Source organism: Salmo salar, chromosome ssa04 (assembly GCF_905237065.1).
Source record: "Salmo salar chromosome ssa04, Ssal_v3.1, whole genome shotgun sequence".
Classification (NCBI taxonomy): Eukaryota; Metazoa; Chordata; class Actinopteri; order Salmoniformes; family Salmonidae; genus Salmo; species Salmo salar.
Window position 1 is genome coordinate 11,066,788 of NC_059445.1, and position 14,497 is coordinate 11,081,284.

General features: G+C 43.9%; 1 protein-coding gene across 1 annotated transcript in view; it reads left to right on the forward strand.

Moving 5' to 3' along the window:
• Nucleotides 1–2,686: 2,686 nt before the first annotated feature.
• Nucleotides 2,687–14,497, forward strand: part of LOC106602266 (glutathione S-transferase C-terminal domain-containing protein-like) — a 41,910-nt gene continuing 30,099 nt past the window's right edge. Inside the window, exon 1 of the mRNA XM_045717616.1 lies at nucleotides 2,687–2,855. Coding sequence (XP_045573572.1) covers nucleotides 2,687–2,855 — 169 coding nt within the window. The remainder of the gene's footprint in view (nucleotides 2,856–14,497) is intronic.

Here is a 14,497-nt window from a genome sequence, read left to right on the forward strand (position 1 = left end):
AGTGATTCCATGTCTATAGGGCATGCTTCCCCTAAGATGCAAGGTGAGTAACTGGGTGGTAGCCGGCTAGTGATGGCTATTTAACAGTCTGATGGCCTTGAGATAGAAGCTGTTTTTCAGTCTCTCGGTCCCAGCTTTGATGCACCTGCACTGACCTCACCTTCTGGATGATAGAGGGTTGAACAGGATGTGGCTCGGGTGGTTGATGTCCTTGATGATCTTTTTGGCTTTCCTGTGACAATGGGTGCTGTAGGTGTCCTGTAGGGCAGGCAGTGTGCCCCCGGTGATGTATTAGGCAGACCGCACCACCCTCTGGAGAGCCCTGCGGTTGTGGGCGGTGCAGTTGCCGTACCAGGCGGTGTTATGCGCGACAGGATGCTCTCAATTGTGCATCTGTAACAGTTTGTGAGGGCCTTAGGGGTCAAGCCAAATTTCTTCAGCCTTCTGAGGTTGTAGAGGCGCTGTTGTGGACCATTTCAGATTTTCAGTGATGTGTACGACGAGGAACTTGAAGCTTTTCACCTTCTCCACTGCGGTCCCGTCGATGTAGATAGGGGTGTGCTCCCTCTGCTGTTTCCTGAAGTCAACGATCAGCTCCTTTGTTTTGTTGAGGGAGAGGTTTTTTTCCTGGCACCACTCTGCCTTCACGTCCTTCCTGTAGACTGTCTCGTCAATGTTGGTAATCAGGCCTACTACTGTTGTGTCGTCTGCAAACTTGATGATTGAGTTGAAGGCATGTGTTGCCACACAGTCGTGAGTGAACAGGGAGAACAGGATGGGGCTGAGTACGCACCCTTGTGGGGCCCCTGTGCTGAGGATCGGCGAAGTGGAGATGTTTCCTACCTTCATTACCTGGGGGCGGCCCGTCAGGAAGTCCAGGACCCAGTTGCACAGAGTGGGGTTCAGACCCCAGGGCCCCGAGCTTAAACCTCTCTGGGATATGTGGGACGCTAGCGTCCCACCTCGACAACAGCCAGTGAAATTGCAGGGCGCCAAATTCAAAACAACAGAAATCTCATAATTAAAATTCCTCAAACATACAAATATTATACACCATTTTAAAGATAAACTTCTTGCTAATCCAGCCACAGTGTCTGATTTCAAAAAGGCTTTACGGCGAAAGCATACCATATGATTATGTTAGGTCAGCGCCTAGTCACAAAAAAACATACAGCCATTTTCCAGCCAAAGAGAGGAGTCACAAAAAGCAGAAATGGAGATAAAATGAATCACTAACTTTTCATGATCTTCATCAGATGGCACTCATAGGACTTCATGTTACACAATACATGTATGTTTTGTTCGATAAAGTTCATATTTATATCCAAAAATCTCAGTTTACATTGGCGCGTTATGCTCAGTAATGTTTTGCCTCCAAAACATCCAGTGATTTTGCAGGGAGCCACATCAATTTACAGAAATACTCATCATAAACATTGATATAAGATACAAGTGTTTTACATAGAATTAAAGATACACCTCTCCTTAATGCAACCGCTGTGTCAGATTTCAAAAAAGCTTTACGGCAAAAGCACACCATGCGATAATCTGAGTACAGCGCTCAGCCACCAAAACAAGCCAAAACCCGCCATGTTGTGGAGTCAACAAAAGTCAGAAATAGCATTATAAATATTCACTTACCTTTGATGATCTTCATCAGATTGCACTCCCAGGAATCCCAGTTCCACAATAAATGTTTGTTTTCTTTCGATAAAGTCCTTATACCGCCTTTCAGTTCACTATTCCAAATGCACAAGGCGCATGCACTAAGTCCAGACGAAAAGTCCAAAAAGTTGCATTACAGTTTGTAGAAACATGTCAAACGATGTATAGAATCAATCTTTAGGATGTTTTTTATCATAAATCTTCAATAATATTCCAACCGGACAATTCCTTTGTCTTTAGAAATGAAAAGGAACGCAGCTCGTACACACGGCCGCGCACGTAACTTAGCTCATTGCATTCTGCCAGACACCTGGTTCAAACAGCTCTTATTCTCTCCCCATTCACAGTAGAAGCATGAAACAACGTCCTAAAGACTGTTGAAATATGACCCCACAGACACTGTATATTGGATCACTTGAAAAAACTACAACCTCAGATTTCCCACTTCCTGGTTGGATTTTTTTCTCAGATTTTTGCCTGCCATATGAGTTCTGTTATACTCACAGACATCATTCAAACAGTTTTAGAAACTTCAGTGTTTTCTATCCAAATCTACTAATTATATGCATATTCTAGCTTTTGGGTCTGAGTAGCAGGCAGTTTACTCGGGGCACCTTATTCATCCAAGCTACTCAATACTGTCCCCAGATCTCAAAGAAGTTAATGATGAGGGTGTTGAAGGCTGAGCTATACTCAATGAACAGCATTTTTACATGGCTATTCCTCGTGTCCAGATGTGGATCTGTTGGGGCGTTAAGCAAGTTGAAGTGGGTCTAGGGTGTCAGGTAAGGTAGAGGTGATATGATCCTTAACTAGCCTCCCAAAGCACTTCATGATGATAGAAGTGAGTGCCACGGGGTACTAGTCATTTAGTTCAGTTACCTTTGCTTTCCTGGGTACAGGAACAATGGTGGACATCTTGAAGCAAGTGGGAACAACCGACTGGGATAGGGAGAGATTGAATATGTCCGTAAACATTCCAGCCAGCTGGTTTGTGCAAGCTCCGAGAACGCGGCTAGGGATGCCGTCTGGGCCGGAGGAACAGAGGAGGTGCCGTCCCTGCAGCTACGCATGGAGGAACGGAGGAGGTGCCACGCATGGAGGAACGGAGGAGGTGCCGTCCCTGCAGCCACGCATGGAGGAACGGAGGAGGTGCCGTCCCTGCAGCCACGCATGGAGGAACGGAGGAGGTGCCGTCCCTGCAGCCACGCATGGAGGAATGGAGGAGGAGGAGGGAGGGAGAGAGATGGAGGGAGGCACATAGCTGTCATGCCTATAACATTCTCATTACGAGCTCTTGTTTTGGTACAAGGAGATTAATGAACAGAGTTAATGTTAGGATCATTGTTGCTGGAGTCTTGTGGGGGTGTAGGCTTAGTGAAGGTGTAAGTGGAGGCCACAGTGTTGTCAGGGCGGGGGTGTTGGCTTAGTGAAGGTGTAAGTACAGATGTTAAGTGTGGTGCGGTTGCTTTAACAACCGCACAAACGTCCCTCTGTGCGCACACTGTGTCTTGAAGGAAGGTTTGAACCCACTTAACCACAAAAAGTCTCCCAAGTTTTCATCATCATTGTAAAGCCCTAGTTATTGTGTTGCTTTGACAGTCATTTCTGAAGATTATTATTGTCCCACACCGCTGCATCATTCGTTGGGGACAACATGTTTACTGTTACATTGTTTGGTTCATGTGATTCATAAAGAATACAAATAAAAACTGTAAAAGGTAAATTCTGTTACGTGAACTGAACTAATTTTAATATGGTGAAACTATTCCTTTTTAATTAAAACTATTCCCTGTTTCTTTATTTTAATATGGTGAAACTATTCCTTTTTCATTAAAACTATTCCCTGTTTCTTTATTTTAATATGGTGAAACTATTCCTTTTTCATTAAAACTATTCCCTGTTTCTTTATTTTAATATGGTGAAACTATTCCTTTTTCATTAAAACTATTCCTTGTTACTTTATTTGACACCTAATAAGCACCTAATATAACCACTTTATTTAATTTAACCTCTTGAAATGGGAAAACATGTTTTTTTTTATAAGTTTAAAATGTGCTCTTTATGACAGAATGTTAAAATGAGATGACACACTACTAGAGGTGACCGATTTCAAGTTTTCATAACAATCGGTAATTGTCCGATTACATTGCAATCCACGAGGAGACTGCGTGGCAGGCTGACCACATGTTACGGGAGTGCAGCATCAAAAGGACCTGTGGTTGCAAGGAGCCAAGGTAAGTTACTAGCTAGCATTAAACTTATCTCATAAAAAACAATCTTCACAATCACTAGTTAACTACACATGGTTGATGATATTACTAGGCGTGTCCTGCGTTGCATATAATCAAAGCGGTGCCTGTTAATTTACCATCGAATCACAGCCCACTTCAACTTTGCCAAACGGGTGATGATTTAACAAAAGCACATTCGTTGCACAAATGTACCTAACCATGAACATCAATTCCTTCGAATCAATACACAGAAGTATATTTTTTTAAACCTGCATATTAGCAGGCAATATTAACTAGGGAAATTGTGTCACTTCTCTTGCGTTCAGTGCAAGCAGAATCGGTATATGCAACAGTTTGGGCCGGCTGTCTCGTTGCGAACTGTGTGAAGACCATTTCTTCCTAACCAAGACCGTAATTCATTTGCCAGAATTGTACATAATTATCACATAACATTGAAGGTTGTGCAATGTAACAGGAATATTTAGACTTAGGGTTGCCACCCGTTCGATAAAATACGGAACGGTTCCATATCTCACTGAAAGAATAAACGTTTTGTTTTCAAAATGATAGTTTCTGGATTTGACCATATTAACCTGTTATGACTAGGGGGCAGTATTTTCACGGCCGGATAAAAAACGTACCCGATTTAATCTGATTATTACTCCTGCCCAGAAACTAGAATATGCATATAATTATTAGCTTTGGATAGAAAACACTCCAAAGTTTCTAAAACTGTTTGAATGGTGTCTGTGAGTATAACAGAACTCATTTGGCAGGCCAAAACCTGAGAAGATTCTGTACAGGAAGTACCCTGTCTGACCATTTCTTGGCCTTCTTGATTATCTCTATCCAATACAGGGGATCTCTGCTGTTACGTGACACTTCCTACGGCTCCCATGGGCTCTCAGAAGGTGGCAAAAAGCTGAATCGTGGCTTTGCAGGCCCTGGCTGAAAAACATTAGTGCGTTTGGATAGTGGCCGGTCAGAGTACTATGAGACTCAGGCTCGTGCACGAGGGGATCCCATGTTTTTATTTTCTCTCTCTTTGTACGTAAACACGTTTTCCCAGTCTGAATATTATCGCTTTTTTTACGAGAAAAATGGCATAAAAATTGATTTTAAACAGCGGTTGACATGCTTCGAAGTACGGTAATGGAATATTTAGAATTTTTTTGTCACGAAACGCGTCGGGCGCGTAACCCTTCGTCACCCTTGGATAGTGTCTTGAACGCACGAACAAAACGCCGCTATTTGGATATAACTATGGATTATTTTGAACCAAACCAACATTTGTTATTGAAGTAGCAGTCCTGGGAGTGCATTCTGACGAAGAACACCAAAGGTAATCAAACTTTTCTAATAGTAAATCGGAGTTTGGTCAGGGCTAAACTTGGTGGGTGTCAAAATAGCTAGCCGTGATGGCTGGGCTATCTACTCAGAATATTGCAAAATGTGCTTTCACCGAAAAGCTATTTTAAAATCGGACACCTCGATTGCACAAAGGAGTTCTGTATCTATAATTCTTAAAATAATTATGTATTTTGTCAACGTTTATCATGAGTAATTTACTAAATTCACCGGAAGTTTGCGGGGGGTATGCTAATTCTGAACGTCACATGCTAATGTAAAAAGCTGTTTTTTGGATATAAATATGAACTTGATTGAACAAAACATGCATGTATTGTATAACATAATGTCCTAGGGTTGTCATCTGATGAAGATCATCAAAGGTTAGTGCTGCATTTAGCTGTGGTTTTGATTTATGTGACATTATATGCTAGCTTGAAAAATGGGTGTCTGATTATTTCTGGCTGTGTACTCTGCTGACATAATCTAATGTTTTGCTTTCGCTGTAAAGCCTTTTTGAAATCGGACAGTGTGGTTAGATTAAGGAGAGTCTTGTCTTTAAAATGGTGTAAAATAGTCATATGTTTGAAAAATGGAAGTTTTGGGTTTTTTGAGGAATTTGTCATTCGCGCCACGCCTATCATTGGATATTGGAGCAGGTGTTCCGCTAGCGGAACGTCTAGGCTCGTATTTCTGTGTGTTTATTATAATTAAGTCAATGATTTGATATTTGATAGAGCAGTCTGACTGAGCGGTGGTAGGCAGCAGCAGGCTCGTAAGCATTCATTCAAACAGCGCTTTACTGCGTTTGCGAGCAGCTCTTAGCAATGCTTGAGGCACAGCGCTGTTTATGACTTCAAGCATATCAACTCCCGAGATTAGGCTGGCAATGCTAAAGTGCCTATAAGAACATCCAATAGTCAAAGCAATATGAAATACAAATGGTATAGAGAGAAATAGTTGACGTGTCATAATTCCTATAATAACTACAACCTAAAACTTCGGAACTGGGAATATTGAAGACATGTTAAAAGGAACCACCAGCTTTCATATGTTCTCATGTTCTGAGCAAGGAACTTAAACGTTAGCTTTTTTACATGGCACATATTGCACTTTTACTTTCTTCTCCAACACTGTGTTTTTGCATTATTTAAACCAAATTGAACATGTTTCATTATTTATTTGGGACTAAATTGATTTTATTTATGTATTATATTAAGTTAAAATAAGTGTTCATTGTTTATTAAGTATTGTTGTAATTGGCATTATTACAAATAAACTCAGCAAAAAAAGAAATGTCCTCTCACTGTCAACTGCATTTATTTTCAGCAAACTTCACGTGTAAATATTTCTATAAACATAACAAGATTCAACAACTGAGACATAAACTGAACAAGTTCCACAGACATGTGACTAACATAAATGGAATAATGTGTCCCTGAACAAAGTAACAGTCAGTATCTGGTGTGGCCACCAGCTGCATTAAGTACTGCAGTGCAGCTCCTCCTCATGGACTGCACCAGATTTGCCATTTCTTGCTGTGAGATGTTACCGCACTCTTCCACCAAGGCACCTGCAAGTTTCCGGACCTTTCTGGGGGGAATGGCCTTAGCCCTCACCCTCCGATCCGTTAGGTCTCAGACGTGCTCAATGGGATTGAGATCCGGGCTCTTCGCTGGCCATGACAGAGCACTGACGTTCATGTCTTGCAGGAAATCACGCACAGAATGAGCAGTATGACTGGTGGCATTGTCATGCTGGAGGGTCATGTCAGGATGAGCCTGCAGGAAGGGTACCACATGAGGGAGGGGGATGTCTTCCCTGTAACGCACAGTGTTGAGATTGCCTGCAATGACAACAAGCTCAGTCTGTGACACACCGCCCCAGACCATGACGGGCCCTCCATCTCCAAATCGATCCCGCTCCAGAGTACAGGCCTCGGAGTAATGGTCATTCCTTCGACGATAAACGCAAATCCAACCATAAACAATGTTTAAACTCTTTACATTGAAGATCTTTTAAGTTATTTTGATTTTTACAAATTTCTTTGAAAGACCGGGTCCTGAAAAAGGGACGTTTCTTTTTTTGCTAAGTTTATATACATAACAATCGTCCGATTTTAATCGGTATCGGTGGTTTTTGGTCATCCAATAATCGGTATCGGCGGTGAAAAAAAAGAAATCATAATCGGCCGACCTCTACACACTACCCAAAATGGACTCCAATGTGGAACGACCCTAACAGTACCACTCTTGAGCTGATCGCTACAGTTTTTAGCCCATAGGTTATATATAAACAGTCCCAAGTCTCTAACAGCTGGACCTGAGATGGGACCGTATTTGACTCAATTTTCCACCAAAATGTTTAATCTCAGCAAAATTGTCTTCCACCCACGCAAAGAAAAATATCCTCTGTTTTGTCATTTGAGCTCCAGAACAGTAGACTTGTCTTAGCCCACGCTTTCACATCTAGTCCAATACATGCTGAGAGAATATGTGAAGGACCAGATGAGTGTTTTCACATCTGGGATGCACACCTGATACACTTGTGATATGAGCTACCAAGCTAGTCATACGGTATGGCTATTAGGACCTCCTGTTATGTGTGTTGCAGGAAGACACATCAAAGGCAGTGTATTGGTATAGACCGTCCAGAAATGAACTCTTGATTGCTGCTGCGTTTGGATGCTTGTTATGGATATTCCAAGGCAATATCATATTCATCTCTGTTTTGATCATAACACCCATACAGCATAAACAGGTAGGAGTTAGTGCTGTCTAGGTAGTCACATATGGGAATTCTCTGAAGGAAGACTGTCTGACAGTTGATATAGAATGAATACGTTTCTTTGAAAAGTCCATATTTAGAATGGGCTGAGATGCTGTCAGTTTGACGGAGATGTTAGCAGCAACCACCAACAGACTGTATGTGTAGATTATACCCCTTCTGGATATACTGTATTATCGCTTGTTTTCACAGACATTTTCCACCACCATTAAAACTTGCCCAATGCACATTAAGATAGAAATGTACAATTCTCAGCCAATCTTTGCAATGGGTAGACACACACACACACACACACACACACACACACACACACACACACACACACACACACACACACACACACACACACACTCTCTTCTGTATGTTATGCTGTTATGCAGTTGGTCTAAGGCTCAGCCAGCCTGAGAGTAGAGGAGTCTGTCTGATCATCACTTGTCAGAGAGCTGTCCGTCTCAGGGCCCTGGGGTGAAGTCTGTCTCACTGGGAGACGGGTTGTTGGGAACGTGGAATGACTCCCCTGTCAGAAGGTGTGTGGGCCTGCACGCATGTCCGTGTGTGTGTATTACTCTATCTACCCGTGTGTGAGTGTGTTGAGTTTGTGTGTGTGCATCAGTGTGTGTGTGTGTGGTGTGCACTCATTTATATTTCTGTCTGTCTTTGGGTGTGCGGTGGATGGGATGTGGGGGTTCTTTCTGGATGTGAGTGACAAGGGAACAGGGAGAGAGGGAGGTAGAGGAGGAACTGTCTGCCTACGTGGCAGATACTTGTCGAAAGGTGCTCTTCCCCAGGCGTCTCCTGCCAAACCAGGCTCGGGGGTAAACAAGAAAAGGTCAATTTTCTTACCCATATTTAAAGATCCCAATACAACTAGGACCTAGCAACAAGAGGCTTCAAGGGTTGTTACGCACAATTAGGCCGATAATTGGCATTTTATTTCTGTGATTGCAGTTCAAACACAACCGGTTCTCTTGAGGATTTCAGGGCTATTTCAACCGAATTTCAGTGTTTGTTGAAACTGTTTGAGGTTTGAGTCGACGGCTACATTTGAATGCAGCGCCACGGGTTGTGTCCGTTTGGAATCATCGTCTGCTCCCCGCGAATGTCAGATCATAAATATTCATCCTCTTTCCGATTCCCAATTTTGTTTTGCTCAATAAGCACTTGTTCTTCGCAGTGATGGAGGGGAAAACTGCCTGGAGCTCCCCTACGCTTTCAGAGGGTTTAGGTTACTCTGTTCTCACTAGTCTAGACTCAGAGTTTAATTAATTACTTCCAATTGTCGCGTGTTGAGAATGTGAGCTTTGGGGTATACGAAGACACTCTCCCCTAGAAAGTAAGCCAGCTGAAATAAGCAATTAGAGTGGTTTTGCCTAATGTCTTTAAAGTGATCATAGAAATGGCATTTGTAAGAGAGAGAAATGTTGAAAGAAAACTATTTCACTAAAGAGTCAGCACCCTAAAGTGGTTACAGGTCATGCCTCAGTCCTTTTTGTTGTGATTTAGAAGTGGCATCTGTAATCTGAAGCATCATAAGCCTTATGCCAGAAGCAATGGAATTGTAGATCACTTTCATTTGAAAGAAAACTACAGAATGTCTCTCATAGACTCCATGAAGATAATTATAATTGTGTGTCAGAATGTGTGAATAAATGCTGTTATTCTGCTCATTAGGTCACACAGAAGGGTGCTGCCCTCTCCTCATACCAAGTCCTCTCTCCTCATACCAAGTCCTCTCTCTCCTCTCTCACCTCATGCCAAGACCTCTCTCTCCTCTCCCCTTATGCCAAGACCTCTCTCTCCTCTCCCCTTTTGCCAAGACCTCTCTCTCCTCTCCCCTTATGCCAAGACCTCTCTCTCCTCTCCCCTTATGCCAAGACCTCTCTCTCCTCTCCCCTCATGCCAAGACCTCTCTCTCCTCTTCCCTTATGGCAAGACCTCTCTCTCCTCTCCCCTTATGCCAAGACATCTCTCTCCTCTCCCCTCATGCCAAGACCTCTCTCTCCTCTTCCCTTATGCCAAGACCTCTCTCTCCTCTCCCCTTATGCCAAGTCCTCTCTCTCCTCTCTCACCTCATGCCAAGACCTCTCTCTCCGCTCCCCTCATGCCAAGACCTCTCTCTCCTCTCCCCTTATGCCAAGACCTCTCTCTCCTCTCCCCTCATGCCAAGACCTCTCTCTCCTCTTCCCTTATGCCAAGACCTATCTCCCCTCTCCCCTTATGCCAAGACCTCTCTCTCCTCTCTCCTCATACCAAGTCCTCTCTCTCCTCTCTCACTTTATGCCAAGACCTCTCTCTCCTCTCCCCTTATGCCAAGACCTCTCTCTCCTCTCTCACCTTATGCCAAGACCTCTCTCTCCTCTCCCCTCATGCCAAGACCTCTCTCTCCTCTCCCCTTATGCCAAGACCTCTCTCTCCTCTCCCCTCATGCCAAGACCTCTCTCTCCTCTTCCCTTATGCCAAGACCTCTCTCTCCTCTTCCCTCATGCCAAGACCTCTCTCTCCTCTCTCACCTCATGCCAAGACCTCTCTCTCCTCTCCCCTTATGCCAAGACCTCTCTCTCCTCTCTCCTCATACCAAGTCCTCTCTCTCCTCTCTCACTTTATGCCAAGACCTCTCTCTCCTCTCTCACCTCATGCCAAGACATCTCTCTCCTCTCCCCTTATGCCAAGACATCTCTCGCCTCTCCCCTTATGCCAAGTCCTCTCTCTCCTCTCCCTTTATGCCAAGACCTCTCTCTCCTCTTCCCTCATGCCAAGACCTCTCTCTCCTCTCTCACCTCATGCCAAGACCTCTCTCTCCTCTCCCCTTATGCCAAGACCTCTCTCTCCTCTCACCTCATGCCAAGACATCTCTCTCCTCTCCCCTTATGCCAAGTCCTCTCTCTCCTCTCCCCTTATGCCAAGACCTCTCTCTCCTCTTCCCTCATGCCAAGACCTCTCTCTCCTCTCTCACCTCATGCCAAGACCTCTCTCTCCTCTCCCCTTATGCCAAGACCTCTCTCTCCTCTCACCTCATGCCAAGACATCTCTCTCCTCTCCCCTTATGCCAAGTCCTCTCTCTCCTCTCCCCTTATGCCAAGACCTCTCTCTCCTCTTCCCTCATGCCAAGTCCTCTCTCTCCTCTCTCACCTCATGCCAAGACATCTCTCTCCTCTCCCTTTATGCCAAGACCTCTCTCCTCTTCCCTTATGCCAAGACCTCTCTCTCCTCTCCCCTTATGCCACGACCACTCTCTCCTCTCCCCTTATGGCAAGACCACTCTCTCCTCTCTCCTCATACCAAGTCCTCTCTCTCCTCTCTCACCTCATGCCAAGACATCTCTCTCCTCTCCCCTTATGCCAAGACCTCTCTCTCCTCTTCCCTTATGCCAAGACCACTCTCTCCTCTTCCCTTATGCCAAGACCTCTCTCTCCTCTCCTCTTATGCCAAGTCCTCTCTCTCCTCTCTCACCTCATGCCAAGACCTCTCTCTCCTCTCCCCTTATGCCAAGACCTCTCTCTCCTCTCTCCCCTTATGCCAAGACCTCTCTCTCCTCTCCCCTTATGCCAAGACCTCTCTCTCCTCTCCCCTTATGCCAAGACCTCTCTCTCCTCTCTCCCCTTATGCCAATATCTCTCTCCCCTTATGCCAAGACCTCTCTCCCCTTATGCCAAGACCTCTCTCTCCTCTCTCCCCTTATGCCAAGACCTCTCTCTCTCCTTATGCCAATACCTCTCTCTCCTCTCTCCCCTTATGCCAAGACCTCTCTCTCTCCTTATGCCAAGATTTCTCTCTCCCTTTATGCCAAGCCCTCTCTCTCCTCTCTCCCCTTATGCCAAGACCTCTCTCTCTCCTTATGCCAAGACCTCTCTCTCCCTTATGCCAAGACCTTTCTCTCCCCTCTCTTCTTATGCCAAGACCTCTCTCTCTCCTTATGCCAAGACCTCTCTCTCCTCTCTCCCCTTATGCCAAGACCTCTCTCTCTCCTTATGCCAAGACCTCTCTCTCCTCTCTCCCCTTATGCCAAGACCTCTCTCTCTCCTTATGCCAAGACCTTTCTCTCCTCTCTCCCCTTATGCCAAGACCTCTCTCTCTCCTTATGCCAAGACCTCTCTCTCCCTTATGCTAAGACCTTTCTCTCCCCTCTCTTCTTATGCCAAGACCTCTCTCTTCTTATGCCAAGACCTCTCTCTTCTTATGCCAAGACCCCTCTCTCCTCTCTTCAGACCTGTCACTTGTTCTGACCATGACAATCAAGCCCCTCTGTTAATGGTGGACAAACACAGTGACTCAACTCTCTTTTTTAATGCAGAGCCTATAAGCAATGCAATGCAGATCACTTCATTTTAAAAGAAAACGATGTCCCTCACAGATTCTAAAGGGATAATTATAATTGTGTGTCAGAATGTGTGAATAAATGCTGTCATTCTGCTCATTACAGAAGGTCACACAGAAGGGTGCTGCCCTTTCCTCATGCCAAGACCTCTTTCTCCCCCTTTTTTAAGACCTGTCACTTGTTCTCATCATGACAATCAACCTCCTATTTTAATGGGGGTACCAGTGGTGCCACCACAGTGACTCAACTTCCTTTTATAATGCAGAGGTGGACCATTGTGGCTCAGCTCCATAACTATAGGTCTTCTCTGTTGTGGTCACACTCCGGCTCTCTCTACCCATAATTCCTAGCTCACATAACCATTTATTTGCTTGATTAAGAATTCTCCAAGGTTGTCTGGACACCCGCTGCGACTCTGAGTGAGTGACTCAGAGGCATTAACCCAAAAGAGACTGCTTCCTTATCTCTTTCTTTCGTTCCGTCTGTCTGTTGTGGTTTCAAAGCAGACGATTCTTCACCCAACAGAGGATTCTAATGAATATAAGAGAGGCTTTCAGTCTTTTTGTATAATTTGTGTTCATTGTACAAATTTCCATGATAACATCAATAGCATTGTACATTAGTGGTACGTGAAACAGACAATTGATAAAGTTCTCTTATTTAAAGGGGAAATACACTATCTTTTGGTATTTATTTCAAATGAATCATGCATTTTGCATCATCATGAGGATGTGGCCGGTGACACTTTGCTTCTTGAAACTCCAAAATCTTGAAAACTTGACTGCTAACATGTAAAACATTTTGGGACTGTATCAACAGTGGACTAATGAAAAAATACTTTGAGATTGTGCCGGTCTGTGACAACATTATATGTTTTGAGTGAAAAGTAAATCATTTCATTGCTCACATTCACACTTTCAAGGATCCAATTTCAGTCTGCCTACGTGTCGCGCCAATCGAGGCCCACTGTGTCTGGAGAAGTGAGATGATGAGCTCCTGATTATCCTCTAGACTACGATCAAAATAAACTATTTGTGCGAAACTGTCGAGTTCCCTGCGAACCTATTTGCAAAGCAGTGTCGTCTTGAAAAACACATACCAACCAAAGTGTCGCATTCCGATAATCTGCATTTATTTAGACTTTACAAAAGTACTTTTTCCTGCTCTCTCTACTTCCTTGATTATATGTCATGAATATCATTGACACTGTCTGAACTCATTCTGTATCTTACAGCCACCAGACAATAAAAGCATCAAGCTGTGGTCCAGCACACACAGTACCAGTCAAAAGTCTGGACACACCTACTTATTCAAGGGTTTTTCTTTATTATGACTATTTTCTACATTGTAGAATAATAGTGACGACATCAAAACTATGAAATAACACATATGGAATCATGTAGTAACCAAAAAAGTGTCAAAATATAAGGCATATTTGAGATTCTTCAAAGTAGCCACCCTTTGCCTTGATGATAGCTTTGCACACTCTTGGCATTCTCTCAACCAGCTTCATGAGGTAGTCACCTGGAATGCATTTCAATTAACAGTTGTGCCTTGTTAAAAGTTAATTTGTGGAATTTCTTTCCTTCTTATTTGAGCCAATCAGTTGTGTTGTGACAAGGTGGGGATGGTATACAGAAGATAGCCCTATTTGGTAAAATACCAAGTCCCTATTATGGCAAGAACCGCTAAAATAAGCAAAGGTAAATGACTGTCCATCATTACTTTAAGACATGAAGGTCAGTCAATATGAAAAATGTCAAAGTTTCTTCAAGTGCAGTCGCAAAAGCCATCAAGCGCTATGATGAAACTGGCTCTCATTTAAAACCGCCACAGGAAAGGAAGACCCAGAGTTACCTCTGCTGCAGAGGATAAGTTCATTAGAGTTAACTGCACCTCAGATTGCAGCCCAAATAAATGCTCTTATCCCTTGGTAACTGTAGCAACAGTTTACCTTATTTATGTTACTTACAGTATTTATGTCACAGACCAGCAGGAGGGGTATGTGTGAGTTCAGCAGGTTCACACTATGGCACACTGCAGCAAGAAGGTGTGTGTGTGTGAAAGCGAGAGAGTGAAAAAGAGCGAGGGGAGCATGTTTTCTGTCTCCTCTTGTCAATCTCGCTCTCTACCCACCCCTCTCTCCCTA